Source organism: Pomacea canaliculata, linkage group LG1 (assembly GCF_003073045.1).
Source record: "Pomacea canaliculata isolate SZHN2017 linkage group LG1, ASM307304v1, whole genome shotgun sequence".
NCBI lineage: Eukaryota > Metazoa > Mollusca > Gastropoda > Architaenioglossa > Ampullariidae > Pomacea > Pomacea canaliculata.
In genome coordinates, this window is record NC_037590.1 from 28,908,558 (window position 1) to 28,927,950 (window position 19,393).

General features: G+C 43.2%; 4 protein-coding genes across 4 annotated transcripts; 1 reads left to right on the forward strand and 3 right to left on the reverse strand.

Annotated features, from left to right (window-relative positions):
- Positions 1 to 574: 574 nt before the first annotated feature.
- On the reverse strand, positions 575 to 5,368 carry LOC112560959 (transmembrane protein 26-like). Its single transcript, XM_025233064.1, has 4 exons — positions 5,195 to 5,368; positions 4,137 to 4,929; positions 2,344 to 2,476; positions 575 to 1,940 (listed from the first exon to the last, which is right to left on the reverse strand). The coding sequence occupies exons 2-4, from the start codon at positions 4,412 to 4,414 to the stop codon at positions 1,101 to 1,103; spliced, it is 1,251 nt and encodes a 416-aa protein (XP_025088849.1). The 5' UTR covers positions 4,415 to 4,929; positions 5,195 to 5,368; the 3' UTR covers positions 575 to 1,100.
- A 6,746-nt stretch (positions 5,369 to 12,114) lies between these two features.
- Positions 12,115 to 13,597, forward strand: LOC112562288. Its single transcript, XM_025235440.1, has 3 exons — positions 12,115 to 12,272; positions 12,486 to 12,612; positions 13,170 to 13,597. Exons 1-3 carry the CDS (start codon positions 12,219 to 12,221, stop codon positions 13,352 to 13,354), a joined length of 366 nt encoding a protein of 121 aa, XP_025091225.1. The 5' UTR covers positions 12,115 to 12,218; the 3' UTR covers positions 13,355 to 13,597.
- A 632-nt stretch (positions 13,598 to 14,229) lies between these two features.
- Positions 14,230 to 15,878, reverse strand: LOC112562281. The gene is made up of 3 exons (XM_025235429.1): positions 15,729 to 15,878; positions 15,033 to 15,165; positions 14,230 to 14,706 (listed from the first exon to the last, which is right to left on the reverse strand). The coding sequence occupies exons 1-3, from the start codon at positions 15,780 to 15,782 to the stop codon at positions 14,507 to 14,509; spliced, it is 387 nt and encodes a 128-aa protein (XP_025091214.1). The 5' UTR covers positions 15,783 to 15,878; the 3' UTR covers positions 14,230 to 14,506.
- A 1,150-nt stretch (positions 15,879 to 17,028) lies between these two features.
- Positions 17,029 to 18,890, reverse strand: LOC112562278. Its single transcript, XM_025235414.1, has 3 exons — positions 18,734 to 18,890; positions 18,021 to 18,153; positions 17,029 to 17,647 (listed from the first exon to the last, which is right to left on the reverse strand). The coding sequence occupies exons 1-3, from the start codon at positions 18,785 to 18,787 to the stop codon at positions 17,412 to 17,414; spliced, it is 423 nt and encodes a 140-aa protein (XP_025091199.1). The 5' UTR covers positions 18,788 to 18,890; the 3' UTR covers positions 17,029 to 17,411.
- Positions 18,891 to 19,393: the final 503 nt, after the last annotated feature.

Below are 19,393 nucleotides of genomic sequence, written 5' to 3' on the forward strand. Positions count from 1 at the left end.
GAAAAAGTGCAGCTGAGTTCAGGGACAACAACACTGGCGTAATTTTGCTACGCAGCTTCTTTTTGGCTATGATATTTGAAATGTTTTATGCTCAATATTTTTTCATTTACAAACTTTAAGCTTTAGGGCACTTAGATAATGTCACGATCCCATTCTTAGTTAATAAGAGTATTAAAGCGTTTAAGAAACAAACATCAAGGTAGAGGCAGTTGAAGTTAAATAATACATAATTTTTTTTTGTTGGTCAAATTTCAGATCAGCTAATTTAATTCACTGTCACGAACCTGTTCTTTCCTTAGGTTAATTTTTTGGGGGAGGTGGGTGCAGTATTTGTCTTTCATGCACAGCACAGCCGTCAGCTGGCACTTCTTTGGTGGCATTTTTAATTAGGAGTTACAGTGTGCAGTCATGTGTAATAACAGCTGTATGTTACCCCATGTTTAGCGGCGCACCTCTTGACCTCTTAAACTAGGGAACAGTACAAAATAACTTTCATATCCTCAAAATCTCCTAAGTCGAACGCTCTTAACTTGCCAGATATCACAAACTTGATGTTTCAAATACAAGATTTACTTGTAAAAAGCAAGTTTTAATTCAGTAGCATATTACCGTCTATTCTAAAGAGTTTTGAGCGACAGGTTTTAGAAAAAAATGGCAACGTGGCTAAACACATGTTCAGTATTAAATAAACACGAGAAGCATCATGCAAGGGAAGCCCTGTTTTTCTTCTATTCTTTTTAAGGGGAAATGATAAATAAAACTAGTCGATGGCCTGAAGTGCCAAATAATCCATGAGCAACTTACAGGCTCACTTGGACTGTAATTGTCTTAAAGGCTGACAGTGAAGAGCACCTCGGGTTCACAATCAAAGGAGATCTTTTGTAAAATGGCCACGATGGACCAATCAACATCGTAACAGCTGTGTAACTGTTCCGGTCACAACTTGAGATGACGATAATAACAATGACGATAACAGTGCTTCATATCGACTGAGACGTTCGTGAAAACGACGATGAGGGGAAGACAATTCGACAATCAGTTCGAAGCAAAAGCTTGAAAGCTTGTTCAAGACTTTGACTGCCTTTTGCGTTCATCGCAGTCTACATTGAAACGTCTGCACTAAACTGTTTGACCAGTACGCGAAACTGACTTCCATCTGAATAGAATGATCCATCACATTTTTCTTGTTTGTCGCACAAGTTAGGAGAAAGACTTATCGCACTCGTCAGGAGAAGCGCTAGTCTCCAGCTGTAGGACAGGAAGAACCTTGACTGGCTGCGGCTCCAGCAAGCCTCTCTCTTTTCGTCTTCCTTCACGTCGACGACGGAATTGAAGTTGTCGTCGTCCTTTTCGCCAGCAGCACTGACCCAGCTCGCGCAGACGACGATCAGCCGGTATAGGACGAGGCAGATGACTAGCACGTTCTTGCACACGAAGAAGATGACAGAGTAGGTCACGAGATTGAACTTGACGAGAGTGAAAATGCGCACGACGACGTACGGCCCATCCTGCACGATGACGCTGAAGAGGAGGCTCCAGATCTCAGTGGTGAAGAACAGTTCTGCGCAGCTCTGCGTCCTCTTCCTCTCGCGATCAACTGCGGCTTCGGGTGGCGACGGGTCCGCGTGCACCGCGCGCATCTTTCGCGGGTTGCGGGTGGAGGTGAGGACAAAGGTGAACTGCAGCATGCTCAGTGACCACACGGCCAGGATAACGTAGGTCAGTACCTCGTCCTTGCGCACCTCCGTCTCGTCGAAGAGCTGGAAGAGCTCCATGTTGTCGGAAGCGATGCCCATGAAAACGAAGAGCAGCTGCGACAGCTCGTTGCGGCTCAGTTGGCCTCGTGGCAGCAGCCAGCGACACAGCACCAGCAAGAACAGCAGAGTCTGCTCCACCATAGATACCCACATGTTCGGTTCCAACTTGAAGGGCACCGTCAGCTAAAAAAGTACGACAGGAAAATTATTATTCATTGAATCCGGCTTTCTCACGTGTGTAGCATGCGCAGAAAATGGTGACGTACAAGGCAACATACAGAGATTAAATAACCTTAAGGTATGAAGATAACGGTTAATTAATCAATTAATCAAAGAAAATAAAGAAGACAATTTTTATAGTCAAGGGTCGGTTAAACAGCGTTTTAAACTTTTTTAGTAGCTTATTTGTAATGTCTAAAAGTACTTTAAAAAAAAGTTAAGAGTAATGTTCATTTGAAGTACTATCACCATCACTACTGTTGATGCTAGTGCTAGCAGAGAGCGTAGTTCTTTTTGTTTGCTACATCTCGGAAAACATTGGTGAACAGCGATCGGGTATAGAGCTATTCACACTTTACCCCACTCATCCCAGGAATGTCCACAGGCCCGTGACATTGCCAGATTCGTAGGCATCAGCAAAGCTGTGAAGTCTGTTAAGTTCCATCAGCCATATGGAGGGCAGCTCCGCCACGAGAAACGCCACAAAGCAGGGACAGAACCTGCACAAGGGAGGTCTTATCAGTCCACACAGCATTTTGGCAACGACTTCTACTGTTACAATTAAGGACAAGCTCTCTCTTTCTCTCTTTACACACACAGATGGTAAAGCGGCTAGAAGACTCCAAAGAGCTTGACGAACATTTGATAGATTTTCACAGATTGGTTTTCTAACTTCTGCCACAACTGGATAAGGTATAATCTCCGATTTTTTGCATCATATGCAGGTGAATATATATATACATGTAAATGAATGCGCTTGTTTGTGTGGACGAGCGTGTGCACAGACTATAGACGAGAGCTATGCATGACATGGATTAAAATCACGAGTCAAGTCTGTTAGCCACAAGAGGATTGTCAAACAGGAAATTTGTGCCGGTAATAGCCGCGCCGATGAGGCTCCAGTGTAAGCACAATTTCTTATCATCACCAACAGCCCCATCCCCCATCTCCAGTAGTAACCGCCACAGAAGGCCAGTGCACTGCTAGTCCGTAAGCACTGGTCCTGTCACAGCCCGTCGACAAACTGGCGCCTCTTCGTTTTTTTTTTTTTTTTTATTTTCATCGCTCTTGAAAAAGCAAAAACCTTAAGTAAAATAAACTTTACATCGGTAGTTACACAAGATGCACGCAGTGACACTGACTGTCCTTGGGGAAGGAGGGAAGGGGTAGAAAGAATACAAGTACCACCACCACCGCCCACAACATACAACAACCGCTAACAATTACGTTAAGGATTATAAACTGTTGTACATGTGATAGAACCCAAGAAGACATTATGTGTCAATAGCATAAATATAAACTGAGAATCCTGAACAGACTTACTCAATATTTCACCTTTTTGTCTATCTGTGGATCAGGTTGTAAAGATTTACGACCACGGACGTATATGTAAATCCGCGTTTACGGCTCGACCCATCTCCCCTGCATACACGCACGCAGACAGGATAAGTGAGCAAACAAGATGCAGGCGCACACATCATCGGGAGGTGCAAGCACAGATGAACACTCATGCATGCATGCCTGCGGGTACGGCACAAACGTCCAGTCTGAGCACGTTTACTTCTGACACCTGCTGAAAAAGGGCGAAACAAATTGCCTAGTTTCATGCCCTCGACGCACTCACTATTCAGTCGGTAGGGGCACAAGAGGTAGGTAGTGATACTTTCCATTGGTAGTGAGAAAATAAGCAGGCAGGGATACTTTGGGGTAGCGTCAGGCAAGCAGTTTGGCCTCCGAAAAAGTTATTCGAAGGCTCAAAAACCCCGGAAAAGAAGCAAAACGACGAAAGGTTGATGGCTTAACCGGAACAGCATGGCGAATATTTGCGTCCAAAGGAACCAAGGACAATAAAGAATGAAGATGCGAGTATATTGTTTTCCTTGTGGTCTGACTGACAGGGACGATGGAATATTGCACATATGCCGAAGCTGATTATAAGGCTACACAGTGGTGTCTTGTGTTTAGTATGATTGGATCAAACTTTAAGACGATGAGAACACAAGAATGAGCGCAAAACACACAAACAAAGCCTACACGCACGACACCACACCGACTACTGTTGTAGCTATCTTTCACACACTTCAGAATCCAGGCTTGCGATTACACAGACCTTTGCAAGCACTTCGGAAATAAAAAGTGCATCAACATCGACAGACTCACCACTTGCTTTCTCGCCCAGACCGCCAGAAGATGCTGTAGAGGGACTCGATGACCAGCGGCAGGTTGCAGGCCAGCAAAGCCCAGTAGGTCGGGTTGCCACGCAGGGAGACGACCACCCACAAGGCGATGATGGAGTGGATGGCCAGGACTCCTCGCACGGCCAGCGCCACCAGACTGGTGTAGTGACCATGCAGCTTGCGCCACCACCACTTGGCGCTCCTGGCTGGGTTTCTTCGTCTTTCTCTCGGGACATACCCTCCTTCTGTTTGCTTTCCCATGGCCGGTCAATTGACTTTCCTCCGCGTCTGAACCTCCCCTCAGTCAGCATGCTAGATGCTTTTGACAGGTCTGGCAACACCTTCGAAGGCCATTATGCAGTGGTTTTGCTTTTGTTGCCGACAGAGGTCAACGAACTTTCGACGATAGAAATGATTTTCCGGTGTCAGCAAGATAGATATCTCACGAAACAATCGGCTGGCCGGCCGTTCAAGTACCGATGGCAAAGCCAGCCAACTAAGATCTGTTGACATCAGCAGCCCTGATATAGGGAGGGGATGGCGTTTTCAGTCGACCGTGACCGAGGCAAGAGATTATAACTGGCAAGTTTATTTCAGGTCACAGCCAGCCAGGGGTAAGAGATTTGCCCTTTTTTTCTTATGATATATGAGCATACCCTTTCTTTACAGTCGTCACAGGCGAGACCCACGGCGAAGAAAGCGAGGTACGCGGGAAAGCACTTGTCAGGCAACACGGAGAGACCAGTGGTTGTGGATGAGATCGTGGATTCAAGTGTCTGCAAGAAAAGGTTAATTTTAGACGTGCAAAAACTTATCGCTAAACAGTAAGATGACATACATGGAAAAATTAATACCCACGAAGTAAAAAAAAAAAAATTAAATGTCATTTTGCTAAAAGCAAACCTCTAAGCAAAATCTGGTGTGACAAAGGTGCACCACAGGTGATGAGTAGTAGTAGGAGAAAAAGACCTGATCAGGTGAAAGAAGATATGGCGATCAGGCGAAAGCAAAGCTGAGAACCCGAGACCTGGAAGAACGTACCGTGAGAATCGCACGCCACTCCTACTGTGCGTGGGTCTCGTCTGTAACAACTTTGCTCGTCTGCAGCGGGAGCGTTGCCCGTGCAGCGCTTTTTACCCCTTTCCGGTTCGAATAGACATCTCGAAACGGTCGCCATGTGCTTCCGGCCCCCTTCTTCCCCCTCCCCCCTGCAGACCCTCCCCCCCAAAGTAACCCCCTTTTTTTGTGCGGAAATTTTTCACGCTAAGCAAATGGGAGGGCGACGGGGGGAAGGAAGCCGGTGGTACGTGGGAGGTGAGGGAGGGGAGGGTCTTCGCGAAGGACGTTTAGTGAGCATCATCAAACAGGCCCCCGCCGCGTGACTGCTGCCTGTTGCCGTTAGACGTGGAGCCACTGTTCTGCCGCGGAGGTGCTAGGGAGCCGCTATAGGGTTTCTGTCGTGCACATCACCTGTTGCTGAGGTTAGCCGGTAGACAACGGAGGTATATGACATAGATATAGAGGATTTATCTCTGTGGGCAGAACACACGTACTTTGCCATTCCGATAACGATGACTGGGTGGTGGAGGCAGGGAGAGGGATGGCGCGAACTGTCGGGTGAACGCGGACAAGGGTCTGTGCAGCGTCAACCGAGCTGACGTGCTTTATTCTGCACGTGAGGTCGCGACGATGGCAACCAACACCAGCAGCGGGAACGGTGGGAAGTCTTTTCGCCTGTTAAGAGGCACTGTAAGTTCTGGACGCACTAAGTGTGCCTTGGTTGTCGACATGAGTAGGTTGGTGGTTGAAATAGTGCAGAATCAGAATAGAAACAATAAAAAAAATCACTGGACATTTTCCTTTATCCCACTCCTCCCATTTCCATCTGTGGTTTGCATTTTGGGAGTGCGAGTGGGTGGGATAAGTTATGGAAATTATAAAATGACGCATCAAGACCATTTAGACTTGTAGTTTTTTTTCCAGATAAAATAAGCTTGAAAAAATAACATCTAAAGTTGAAATAGCACAATCGAACAAAGAACAACTAATTAGTTAATTACTCTGGTGTATGTAAAGGGGTTATTAAATGACACTTTTGTGACATGCCCTTTCAGGTCATGCAAAAATACAACACAATAACCAAATTTTATAGGTTTCGCCAAATAAAATGTAAACGTTACAGTGGAAGATAAGACAGTTTTGAGCATAAGGACATGAATAACTAACTGTCTGAAGATGAAAAGACACAATTTAGAGTTTAATTTTCTTTATTGACCAAACAAAAAGAAATGGAAGAGATAAAACAGGGAGCATTACCAGGTTTTTACTTCCACATACTCAAGGTATGTACTGTTTATATTATTATTAATATTATTATTAAACACTTTTATTTAACTTTCTATGTATGTTTGTAATTTTGTAATCGATTTTCCACCCACTTCCCATCGTCACACAGGTCTGCAAGTTTCACCCGTTACTCATTTCCAGTGACAATCGCCACCGCAACTCATTAATTCCACGTGGCATTCACTTGATTAACTCTACTGGCTGTCATCTAGTACTAGGCTGAGGTAGCCTGGGGTCACCCACTGTATCTGCTGTTAGGAATGTGTGTATGGGAGAGACAGAATATGTGTGTGAAAGAGACACTAGTTCAACATGTGCATTTATATTATCTCTTTTATATCATGTAGATGTATATACTATAGCAAGTACCAGGACTATTTGAATAGCCCTGGGGATCAATAAAGTCATATTGCATTGTACAATAGTGTTAAATCATTTCTAGCAGTCCACAAGAAGTAAAATATTTTAATTTTTAAAAACTTTCTATGAGAACTTATAGGCCTAATTATGGGTGAAAGGTAACTGCTGCTCTAGGACCAGTAGGGATATCTCCCCTAATTCGGTCTGTATGAAAATATTCACAAAGTAAAACGATCAATCCGGTAGCAAAATTCAAAAAGACTACAAAAATAAGTAAATTTGTTTAAAAAAAACCCCACTCTTTTATTTGAAACCACTTAAAAGAAAGTTAAGTGTAAAATATTTGTAAGGTTCCCTCACACTTTTATTTATTATTTATTTGAGTTATTTATTATTGACCTGTTGACTTAGCTTTGTGTCCAGCGTTCTGCGCACTCTCCAACCTGAGCATGATTGTGCGCTATATAAATTGCATTATATTTTATTATTTCTTAATTTCCTGATTAAAAACACGTGAAGTCTACAAGGATAGATTAATTATACTCACGGCTGGTGCATGTGTAGCTATTACAGTTTAAGAGTGCTTGACCTGTATGTATGCAGAAGAGAATGACTGACACAATTACGTCCGCTGAAGAGTATACGGAAGTTCCTCTGACTACAACAATAACCTTTGCCACTCTGAAATGCCAGGAAGACATTTTAGTTATTAGCAGATGTTTTACTGTCGCCATCATCACGATTTCCCAAACTGCACTTCCTCAGTTGCAGAGCAAATGGTTCTCATTAAATGCTTAGAACTGCACACCCAGCGACAGTGTCGACATGGTCTGAGAGAGCTTATAGTCTGTGTTATTTAATTTCCACTATAGGGTAACAGTGTGTGAGATAAAGGGTCCAATACTTTACTTATAGTGAGGTGGAGAACACCATGTTTAGGACTTCGAGGAGTCCAGCCTTTTATTTCTGCAGCCTTCTACTCTGATAAATCAGGTAGCACTTCTCTGAGAGATCAGGAGGAGTATTTCAGCTTCAGACCTAGACGATCCACCAGGCTAGCGGTGATTTTCTGAATAATTTCTGTCTGTAATTTTTTATCTCTTGCTATATGATAAGTAAGCATCTTTGCGGACTGGATATCCAGCTTCTAGCATGGCCTCGGGTGTCGCGGGTTCGTGGATATCCAACACCCTCCCTCGTTTCCAAACTCGTTCGCTGTGTACTGTACACGAAACACCTGTTTTCCGGTTTCCATCACGGGAGACCCATTAGGGAAGGTCAGTGGTAGCTCTTGCGCTAAATGCTTCCCGTGTAACCCTCCAGACGTGTACAAACATGCACCAACGACTGTTTAGAGCTGCTGCCCTATCCATCAGCATGTTTAGAGCCGCTGGGGTTTCTCTGTAATCAACCAGTGAAGCTGCGCTCGGCTGCTCAGCTGGAGAGTCTGACAGTGAGGATGTGGAGGTCTGCCACGCATGAATTATCTGACGCTGAGATAAGCCAGGCATGGACTGGAGCTGAGATAAGCTGCACCAGTGAAGAAGACATGTAATGCCAGGGAAAGGAGAAAATAAAGCAGACGATAGGTCTGAAATACCTCATCGTTCAATAATGTGACAGATGCAAGAGCTGACTGTCAGTCTGATGCCCACCCTTACAAGTGCAGGGTCAGGTAAAGATTGTAACACATAAACTGACTAGCAGGAAGGAAGGCAGCCAAAGATTCCTGCAATGGTCCTAATCCTTGGACATACTGATACGAGGCACCATTATGTTATGCATTCTCAGCAGCCATCGCTAGAGGTGAGCTGGTAAGAAAACTTGGGAAAAATCCTCTGCACGTGCAGCAGGAAGTAACAACTGCTCGTGCCCGAGACAGGACATCTAAGATTTCCTCGTAAACACCTCTCGCCCCACTTCTACAGGCCTTTTTTCAACTACTCCCCACACTACAGAAAACTGGTGGCATAGCAGTTCACTGTTCTCTCTCCTCCTTCCTCCATATTTTACTAACCCTCTCTTTTCTCTGTCTTCTCTCTCTCTCGTCTTTCTCACACTCTCCCTACCCTCCTCTTCCCCCACACTTCTCTCATTATTTCAAGAGTTATCTTCCCACTCACATTCTCTCCCTCCCCTTCTCTCTGTTGCAAGCACTCGCGCACCCATAATACCATTAACACACGATCAACGGGGAGAGGTTGCTGCATCCTGCCGAGTTATCTTCCCACGTTTCCCCCAAGATTTCCTTGTGACCTCTGAAGTTAGGTCACCCACTTGCTTCTCTCGTTAAACGAAATTAAACACAATATTTTGAAATTTTCGTCGGAGTAGCAATTTCTGTAACTCCCAAAAACTGCTATCGTAAAAGTTTACTTCTGGCGTTAGGATGATGGAGCCAGAAAGGGGTTCTTTTACTTGAAGCCACGTAGGCAAAGAATTAAAGAAAAGATATTTTGCAGCGTAACGGACGACAATAAAGAAAGTAAAGATGAACAAGATGTGATATTTTGTCTTAATGTTTTAAAGGGATCTTTGTAGAGAGTAAGTGTGAAAGGGCGAAGGAGTGGACGGAAGGTGTCCTTCATCACAGAAAGTACTTATTTCCTTGTCTTGACTTGTTGCTCTGCAGCCAAAGATTCTCATGAAGTCAGCAATAGGTTAGGCAGAACGCACATTCAGTAGCGCTAAAGTGACCGGAAGCGTGGCCATTACTAAGCGACTCAGTCTCAGATAAATGACGTCAACAGTACAACCTAGCGCCCTCTGATGGCCTCTAGTACTTCCGGACTTTGCTCGCCGCCCTTCGTGCAGCAGATGGCAGTGCCCAGGTACTTTTCCGTGTAATAAAGATTCCATCGTGATCATTACAGCACAGAAATCCGTCGTGACCGGTTGCTTTGTTAATCTTAAAGATTTGCACGCATAAATTCCACAATAAATTTTCTATACACTTTTCTCTTTTCAGTGTACAATATTCACCTCACCCTCGTGTTTGCATAAACTGGATAAGTACCTATCAAATCAGTTGTTCCTCACATTGAAATCACATAGGAAATCACGTGTTTTATTATTGAAAATAAGAAAATATATGTATTATATAAAATATTAGAGATTTCTAGAAAGCCTTTTGATTCTGTCTTTGGAAAAGAGGAATTCAGGGGGAAAACATCTCGCCTGTCATTCAAGCATGGCATTCGGTTTCATCCACATCTCTTAGAAATTTTATGTGACGATATCGTCCGGCACTTGCCTCCTCATTATCTTTTTTTCAGGGGCCGCTGTCCCCCATTGCCCTCTTCCCCCGGTTCCTCGGTGTACAGATCCAAGATCTTTTTATTATTACGTGCGCTCGCGAACACAGAAGGTCGGACCACAGATTCCTCAAGCAGCATCAAGATGTCTGATACTGTGATTTTTGAAGATGGTTTTCAAGTTTTCAAAGAATATTATAGTTTTTAAATATGGTTTAGTTGTGCGTGTCCAAACTTGGCGTGTGCGTGACTATTTTTGGGGAGTGAGGGGAGGAAAATGCTTCGAAGTGGATTCACAGGATATCACTGGTACTGTTTATAGCAAATATCTAATTATGGCAGCCAAGAACTGTGTCACCAGACTGCTAGTCATCCTCAGCCTTGATCTCGGCTGAGGTCACGTGCCAGGGATGCATTGTCAGCAGCAATGTTTGGGGAGGGTTGCTGATGGGTTGTGGTGGGGAGCAGGCGAGTGAAACTACAGTTCAACAGAAAAAAAAAACCATTTAAAAAGAAAAAAAAAAAAGTCATGCAAACGATCAGGTGGAACTTCTCGATAAAACAACAGACGGAGAGGGGGAGCTTAATGACGTGACGTGTTTGAGAAGAACGCTGGAGAGTAGTTGCTTCGGTAAACCCTGCCGTGACCCCTGTAACCTTTGTCTAATTACCATGTCCCATGCCGTGGCGTCTGCTTGCGTGAAGTGGGAGCAGTGATTGCCGAGTTCGGAAGCGCTGGTTTGGCGGTCGGCAGCAGTGATGGAGATGGGAAGGAGGGGGACTGAGTGCTGTTTACGTTTTTTGCGGGGCAGCCACTTACAGGCACAAACATCTTTTGTCGCTTTCATGAATGTAGGTCTTCTCGACAGCCCTCTTTACGGCATCCCCCGGAAGTTTTAAAAAGGCGAACTGAGCTGTGGACTGTCTGTTAGGTCGAGTGGCGGGCAAACGACTTCTGGTGGGTTTAGAGCAGCTTAAAAAAAGAAGGCGAAAGGGGAGAATTTGTATGAATTCATTGTATTGAATTCAAACTACAAATAAAACGAACAAATTCGTAGAGGGTGACTCACGGTGGTGTAAACGTACCTGTACGAAGTTCATGCGGACACTGTTTTTGTAGGCATCTGCAAACGTTGAAATCTTTGTGCCCAAACCTAATAAGACACGTCATCAATAAAGCGAAACAAACACGGAATTAGAAAGCGTGGTTGTATGGAACTGCGATTCTCTAAAAGAGTGTGGGGGGAGGGGGAAGTTGAATGTGTGTGTGTGTGGGAGGGGGTTGTGTGTGTGTGTGCAAGCGCGCGTGTGTTTGTGTGTGTATGTGTGAGCGCGCGCCCGCGCGTGAATTCGTGCTGCGTGAGTGCAGGAAAGAGGTAAGTTGTCACCAAGGCCAAGCTAAAGAGTTGTTACAAAATGAAAATATTGAAGTCTGCAGCTTTGAAAAGGTCATCTTGCCTTGTCCTTTTTTTCCCTCTCGTGGATTGCATGGCCTTGGATTTTTCTTTTTCTTTTTTTTTTTTTTTTTTTTTTTGTCTCTTTGTACATCCTTTTTTTTCCCCCTTCCCCGATCAATATGAAATGAAAATGCTTCCATCAAATGGCGATTTTGCACGGAAAACAAGGTAAAAGAAGGGGGGAAAACTAAAATAACTGGAGAAAACCCTGACTGCCAGGGTTGGGTTACACGGATATTCTTTGTCTATTTATAGTTCCGCCTGTAAAAAGGCGTTCAACATTTATACGCAGGAAGCATGATTATATATGGAAAAGAGATTAAAACATTATGCAACCCAGCTCTGGCACATAACCAGCAAGAGCCCCTCCCGCCGTGACCGAGCGGGTTTATCTGCTACACCAGACGGCAGGTCCCACCCCACCTTTTTTTTTTTTTTTGTTTTTGTTTTCTCATCCATCGTGGCAAGGCATCGAAGGACATTTTTACAAAGCCTCCCACGTGTGTGCCAATGCAGTCAGCTCTTGCTATCGCGTTGTGACAAAAAAGGTCAAAATCCCTGCTAGAAAATGTTTATAATTCACCCCAAGTTGTTTTATCATTTCAAAGCTTTGTTCGTAGACCAACAGACAGCTGGCGAAGAAGGAAAATGAAGGTCTTGATTGTCTCCGTACTGGCAGCCATTGTTCTGGCGACATGCAAGGTACTAGCAATCTGATTTAAGTTTGCGGCTATTAGTAGCATATCAAGAGTATATATTCTTTTATTCTATTCTTATTTTGTCTTCTTTTATGAGGAAAAACATTTTGGCAACGATCTCGGTATCTCTACTTTCACGGAAATTGCATACAAAGACTTTTTTTCTTCATCCACTTCGTTTGAAGATTCTTTCTCTTAAAAATCTCTTTGAAATCAGGCTAAGGTTGGCAAGGTCTGCACGTCCCAGAGCCAGTGCGCAGCCGATGAGTGTTGTCAGATCGTCAACATCGTCATCCTCAGCAAGAAACGAGAACTCGCACTTTCACCTGTTCGCAACACCTCAGGTATGTCACATATCATCATCAGATGTATACAGGATCACGATAGACAGAACTTTACACAGAACAGTATACTTTTGTTTGTTTGTCTGTCTTCATGTTTGCTACCTTGCCTATTCCTTGTCGCCGTGATACAGAACCACAATTTCTGACACGCTTAAAACTCCAACCACCAGCCTTGCCTCTTCATTGTCTGTCTGTTGTTTTTTTATTTGATTTTATTGTTTGCTTGTTCGCTAGTTCATTTCTTTGTTATAGCAGAAAACTTCTAACTCAGGTCAAGCAGCTACGTCTCCGAGAACAGCGATTTTTGTCGCTTTAAACAGAATTTAATGAATACTCTTATATAAGAAACTCACTTCCGGAAGACGTATCATAAAGATGGATAAAAGTCTCTAAAATATTTTTCCCCCATCCAGTCTGCCTTTATACAGCGGAAGATTATTTCTTTTCGGTTTCTTTCTGAAGCACTAGTACTCTGAGGGTCTTGGACTTGATTCCGCCTCATAGGTAACTTTGCTTTTCGGAAAATAATAGCAAATCACTCTTTTCATCTTTTTTAGGCACCTGCCAGAAATATCACAAAGCAGGTGATAACTGCAACTCCTTCGATGTGCTGAACGGCTACTGCAGCTGCGCACCTGGCCTGACGTGCACCACCGTGCAGGTGTCCACCACACCAGCAACGGCTCCGCTCACGGCCATGAAAATGGCGCCTGGCTATTCATCCTTCTGCACAGTGGCTTAGAACCAACTGTTAAACTCGACGTTAGCGTCTGACTGGCAGTGCAAACTTCGTCGGACCTGAGAAGAACAGCGGAAAAATAAAAACAACATAAAACACATAACGGTTCAAAACGAATAAACCGTATTAAAAGCCAGCAGATTCGATTTATTTTAAGCGACAATATTCCAGCTATTGCTTCCGATTAGATTATTCTCAGGATGTTCTCGAATAATCTTTTTCCAGAATAAAATTAATGTCGTCGAATTTTTTTTCAAATTGAGATAACGTGGATAGGTGGTGAAGGTAAGAATTGTTTTTCATGGTAATATACTTCCAAATTAAAATGTGTTATTTGATAATAGTAATATTTTCATTAGGCATAAGCAATTTGACATCACGAACGAATATTTTTGTTTATTGTACTAAAAGTTTTTATGTATACTGTTATAAATATATTTTTGATATTATAAATACATTTGCTCTTAGTACCCTCTGGAAGTCAAGCTGATAAAAACTTTTTTGTCTCTAGTTCCACAATTATTGAATAATTCTTTGTTTTTTTTTCTTTCCTTTTTTCAGTTCAGTCTTTTTTTCCTCTCACGTTTTCATTTCACTCCTCCTCTATGTCTCTCTACCCTCCATCCCCCCCACCAATAAACAAAACAAGAAAGAAACAAACAGACAAGCTAATTCGGAGTGATATAATCGGTCAAAGGTTTCTTTGTTCTGATTCTTTTTTTCATTTTGTACATGGTATTTGGGGGCTTCGGGCAGATGTCTTCTTCTTGCATGCAACAGACGTCAGGTTCGCCGATTTAGCAGCTGATAAAATAAAATGACACTGGTGCTGTTAGCAAGAAGATTGATATAAATCATGATTAATTGCCAAGCGGAAATATTGTTTACAACTTTATTGGAACATGGAATCCTCTTGAAGCATGGGTCGTACATAACCTGGAGCGTCAAACAAATGACCGTAGTGGACAGACGAATAAAACTCGAAACCTGATCCTAGTGACAAATATTTGTAAACTGTAGCCTGTTGAAGGCACACTAGAAAGCGAGGCGCTCATTATTTAGCAGGCACTGATAGGCGCAAAGACACTGTTGAAGATGTCGTGGTGTCAAAAGGTTCAAGACATCATTCAAAAAGAGTCCAAGACTGACGGAGGATTACACAGTTCCAGCTTCCAGACAATAAAAGGCGTAGCCAGGCATGATGTCCCGGCGAGAAGGAGAGGCGGGTACAGGAGGTAACGGGGTACCCACGTAGACCGACTTGCAGGTCAGGCCCTGCGCGCAGCCGCAGTAACCGTTCAGCACGTCAAAGGCCTGACAGTAGCTGCCCTTCTGTTGGTATTTCTGGCATGTACCTGCAAACACCACAAAGTCCCGAAATGTCGAAGATGAAGAGGCGGAAGTTGTACAAAATTATATTCTCACATAAACACACAAACGCGTAGCACGCACACAAATCAGAAACATGTCACATGCAGGTACGCACATATCGTGCAAGGAATATAAAACGAGAGTGCGGAGCGAAATAATTGCTGATGTAAACTGTTGGGCAAGCTTGACCAAAAATAAGTCACAACTCATGCCGGTAACTCACCAGATTCGAGTCAGCAACACGTATGAGTTACTGATAAGAACTAAACTGACGTCAGTCACTCACCTGTGACTCTCACCAGTAACTCACCTGAGTGGCTGACAGGACGGATGGGCTGCAGCAGAGCCTGACGTTTCCTGCTGGCCACGACGATGTTGATGATCTCGCAGCACTCGTCGGCTGCACACTGGTCTTTGGACGTGCACACGTGACCCACCCTCCCCTACAACAGCCACCACAGCATGTACGAATGCGTGGGTGCGTGTGTGAGTGCGTGTATGCACATGGTTTATGCAGATGTTAAGTTGGGAGATATTAGCTGACAGAAGAGATGAACAAAACCAGCTTCAAAAGAGGTTGTGCCATCAATATATTACTTAATTCTTAGTTTTTTGATCAACCATTCAGGTAACCGACAATACACAATTGACTAAACTGTTCAAAGTTAAAACGTTTTCATAGCTTCGATCTGTCTGATAACAGGACAGAAACGGTAATGTCCTGATATGTCTTTAAAGACATATTTAGGAAGAGGTTTATACAGTAACACCTTCGGCCAAAAATTACATATCATTGACTTCTTTATTATGAAACGTTTTTCATTCATTTAAAAATAGATAATATATTTTGTATTAATTATTTCTAATTTTAAAACAATCTTTTGTAACAGTTCACGTGTAATAGGAATCAGACAATTTATAAAAACACACAGACTAAACACACAAAGTAGATGGAAGGCATTCAGATATTCTGTCATTCACCGAATGGAAATATCCATCGTTTTACCTGACAGACTGACAGAATTGTCACCAGCAGTAGGACAGCGATCAGGTCCCTCATTCTGAAGAAAGAAAATGTTCTACAGACAAACGAAACTGAGTGTGGAGTGACAGATGGCAGATTGTATGGTAATAAATAGTCTGCACATGCAGAGACAAGAGATAAGTTGGCTTTAGTGACACCATTTGTTGGGGTGGGGATGTTGTTGGGGTGGGGGTGTTGTTAGATTAGAATAAGGACGGACAACGTCTGCTGAAGTCATTCAATGGTTCGTCCAGGTCTTCATCTAACCACCCATCTTTTGAGTTTTGGGTCATGAGTCATTCAATTTCTCTTCGCACTCACATTGTATGGCCTGTTCATTTATCTTTCAGTAGTGGAAGACATATTTCTTTCTAAACGTATCATCTTTTACTGTAATGCTAATATCAGGTTGTGATGTCTGATGTCTCGGCTGGATGCCCTACATTCACTGGTTTGATTGAAAAATAATTTCGAATTAATCGTTTCGTTTTTTCCCGGCTACTTGCCAGAAATACTACAAAGCAAGGGACACCTGCAACTTCTTTGATGTTCTCAACTTCTACTGTAGCTGCGCACCTGCTGGGCTAACGTGAGCTACCAGCCTACTATATGATCTCCACCACCACCTCCTCTACAACGCTCCGCTCGTAGGCATGAAATTGTCGTCTGTCTGCGTGCCTTTCAGTACAGTGGCTTAGAACCAACAAAAACTCTTAAAAAAAAAAAACCAGCTAACTGTGGTCCTTTCTTCCAAATTGATTTGCATCCTTCGAGAAGAAAGTTTTTTTGACAAAAGGAGTTTTGTATTATAAGCGGGTCTTTCTAATTGCTTTATTGGGAGGTATTTGGTGTTAGTGCTCCTTTTTTCTCTAGAAATCAAGCTTACAAAGCTTAGTTTTCTAGTTCTTTGATTTTCCGTCTTTTTTCTTTCTTTCTGAGTTATGCCTATGGTGTATTTTGCCTTTCTCCCACTTTCCTTGTATCCCTTCTCCGCTCTCTCTCTCTCTCCATGAGATATACATTAGTGCTCCCCGCCCACTTTAACAAGAAAACTTCGGCTGCTAGCTTTGGTCAAACGTAAAAGAATTCTATATCTTTCTATGTTGTGTCGTTAGCTTTATTTGCCGGCTTCAGGAAGACTTCATTTCTTCTGACATCCACATGTCACGATCGCAGCTTACAGCTGAGTGAATGTTGACTTGTTGACCCTGTACAATGAATACTTCATGGACCGAGAAATTAAATTCATCGGTACTATTAACAAAAAGACGGAAACAACCTATACTTATCTGTTCTCAATTTTATTGCAATAAAGATTATTAGCTCATCTTGATTAAAGCCCTACATACACTATAACATCAAACAATAACTCTAACTTTCAGTAGGTCATCTTGCTGGCAGACAGTCCCAATTCATTCTTACCGCCATGTGTCCAACACGAATCATGGCGAAATAACGAGGGACGAGGGTATATGATCCATAACTAAGGGTAACTTTGAAGAAAAGTGCTGCGAGATGCGAGTTAAGACTGTATTTGTAAATTATATCCTGTTAAAGAATTCATGAAATACGAAATCTCTAAATGCGACATGTTAAACAGTTAAAAGCGGCAGCAAATTGTTTAGAAGAGCCATAGTTCAAGATGAGATTTTTTTGTCAAGCATCTCAAATCACGTAAAGAGACGCATGAAGATGTTCCACGTTGACTCCGTTCAAGGTTCCAGGCAGTACGATGCAAAACCAGGCCTGAGAGAGCGGCGAGATGGGGAGTCCAGCACAGGGGGTAAGGGTACCGATGTTGACCGACTGGCAGGTCAGGCCCTGGCCGCAGCCACAGAAACCGTTCAGCACGTCAAAGGACTGGCAGTAAGTGCCCTTTTCTTGGTATTTCTTGCATGTACCTGCAAACATCATAAAGGTTTAAACACTTTTCGGTCGGCAGAAAAGTAAAGAGGGAAGCAGAGATTTTTTCAACTCAAACCTCATTCATTCCTTCAGTCGTTCACTCACTCGCTCTGGCGTCAGATTACTTAATCAGGGAGCTGAGCCACCCTAATCCTAGCGGGTCACAGGTCACGGATAACGACATGGCCTCCAGATAAAGCTGCCAAACAGGCCAAATTGTTTGTGTAGAAATAAGTAGTTACTGACCGCGGGGCAGTACATACCACCAGGACAGGGCAAGGAAATAGGCTTACTCTAGTTCCTTCTGCTCGTAACTCACCTGTCCCTCACTACCGTTATACAGTTCCTTACCCGACTCCAGCAACTCACCTGACTCGCTGACAGGACGGATGGGCTGCAGCAGAGCCTGACGTTTCCTGCTGGCCACGACGATGTTGATGATCTCGCAGCACTCGTCGGCTGCACACTGGTCTTTGGACGTGCACACCTGGCCCACCTCACCCTACACCACCAACAACGTGTATGAAAACGTGTATGATGCATGCGTGCGTACGTGTACACCATTTAAGCAGGTTTTCTGAGCAGATTCCACTTAGGAGTCTTTTACTGACTAATGAAGTAGAAAAAAAGAAATTGTGCTAGAAATATAAAACTTTAAACGCTTTAATGGCTCCCTCTGTTAGGTTTCAAAAAATGACCATGCAGTCTGGTGATGTCTTGCTGTGGCTTCTGTCATCCTTACATGGAGAGGTTTGTACACCTCTCCAGGTAATCAGATTCTTAGCCCGAGTTCATGCTCACTACTTGAAAATGGTCTCGTACTTTTACGAAAGAAAATATTTCGAAATAGCCTTATTTTGGGGACAATTTTAATTCATAAATAAAAGCCTTGTATTTATGGTGGTAACTGAGATTTTAAAAGAAACATTTATTGATGTAGCTGTTTTGTACGTATCGAACTGTCTAGGACGACAGAAGTAAATGACAGGATCACAGGTGTATGGTGACAGTTAAAGAGATGCCGTTGGACATGCTGCCATTCACTGAAACGCGATATAATTGATTCAAGTATTCAGTTTTACCTGACAGACTGACACGATTGCCAGCAGCAGTAATACAGACAGCAGGCCCCTCATTTCCAAGACAGAAAAGGTTCTACAGACAAATGAAACTGGTTAACGTCTTTGCTGTCGAGTGACAGATAGCAGATTGGACTGTAATAAATAGAACAGTCTACCAAAGACCAGAGATAAGTAAGCAGTGACGCCATCTGTCGGGGTGTGTTGCATAGTATCAGAGTTTTACAATGACAAGAATTGCTTGCTGAAGTCATTCACTGGTCTGTCTTTCTGTTCATCCTTCATGTACGACCTGCCCCAACCCACCTCCGCCATGGTTTACAGCTCTCATTATTAATAAAACATCGGGCCCATGCTGAAGAGATACGATCCTCAGGCCGCTGGCCAGAAAAAAGAGAATTTTTAAAGAAAAGTGCATGGAATTCCTATTAACTTCTAGCGTCTATCCACAATTTCTAGCGTATCTCTCTACCTCCGTTAATGAATCTTCAATTGTTGCTAAAGTATCTCAGGCTAAAGTATAACAAGAATAAACGTCTGCCTTTACACCTTTGCTAATTTAATTTGCCTTTGACCTCAGGATCTTATTCACCAAGTCAATGACTCGATAGCTTAGTTTAGAATATTAAACTAATTAATAGTTTTTGGACAATAGTCTAAGGT

Excerpts from the sequence above, each read along its gene's own strand:
- LOC112560959 (XM_025233064.1), bottom strand. The coding sequence starts at position 4,414 with ATGGGAAAGCAAACAGAAGGAGGGTATGTCCCGAGAGAAAGACGAAGA. Across the intron at positions 2,477-4,136 it reads TCTGGGCGAGAAAGCAAGTG|GTTCTGTCCCTGCTTTGTGG; the intron begins GTGAGTCTGTCG and ends TCCCTTGTGCAG. Across the intron at positions 1,941-2,343 it reads GCCTGTGGACATTCCTGGGA|CTGACGGTGCCCTTCAAGTT; the intron begins TGAGTGGGGTAA and ends GTACTTTTTTAG.
- LOC112562288 (XM_025235440.1), top strand. The coding sequence starts at position 12,219 with ATGAAGGTCTTGATTGTCTCCGTACTGGCAGCCATTGTTCTGGCGACA. Across the intron at positions 12,273-12,485 it reads TTGTTCTGGCGACATGCAAG|GCTAAGGTTGGCAAGGTCTG; the intron begins GTACTAGCAATC and ends CTTTGAAATCAG. Across the intron at positions 12,613-13,169 it reads ACCTGTTCGCAACACCTCAG|GCACCTGCCAGAAATATCAC; the intron begins GTATGTCACATA and ends CATCTTTTTTAG.
- LOC112562281 (XM_025235429.1), bottom strand. The coding sequence starts at position 15,782 with ATGAGGGACCTGATCGCTGTCCTACTGCTGGTGACAATTCTGTCAGTC. Across the intron at positions 15,166-15,728 it reads CAATTCTGTCAGTCTGTCAG|GGGAGGGTGGGTCACGTGTG; the intron begins GTAAAACGATGG and ends TGGCTGTTGTAG. Across the intron at positions 14,707-15,032 it reads CCGTCCTGTCAGCCACTCAG|GTACATGCCAGAAATACCAA; the intron begins GTGAGTTACTGG and ends TGGTGTTTGCAG.
- LOC112562278 (XM_025235414.1), bottom strand. The coding sequence starts at position 18,787 with ATGAGGGGCCTGCTGTCTGTATTACTGCTGCTGGCAATCGTGTCAGTC. Across the intron at positions 18,154-18,733 it reads CAATCGTGTCAGTCTGTCAG|GGTGAGGTGGGCCAGGTGTG; the intron begins GTAAAACTGAAT and ends TTGGTGGTGTAG. Across the intron at positions 17,648-18,020 it reads CCGTCCTGTCAGCGAGTCAG|GTACATGCAAGAAATACCAA; the intron begins GTGAGTTGCTGG and ends TGATGTTTGCAG.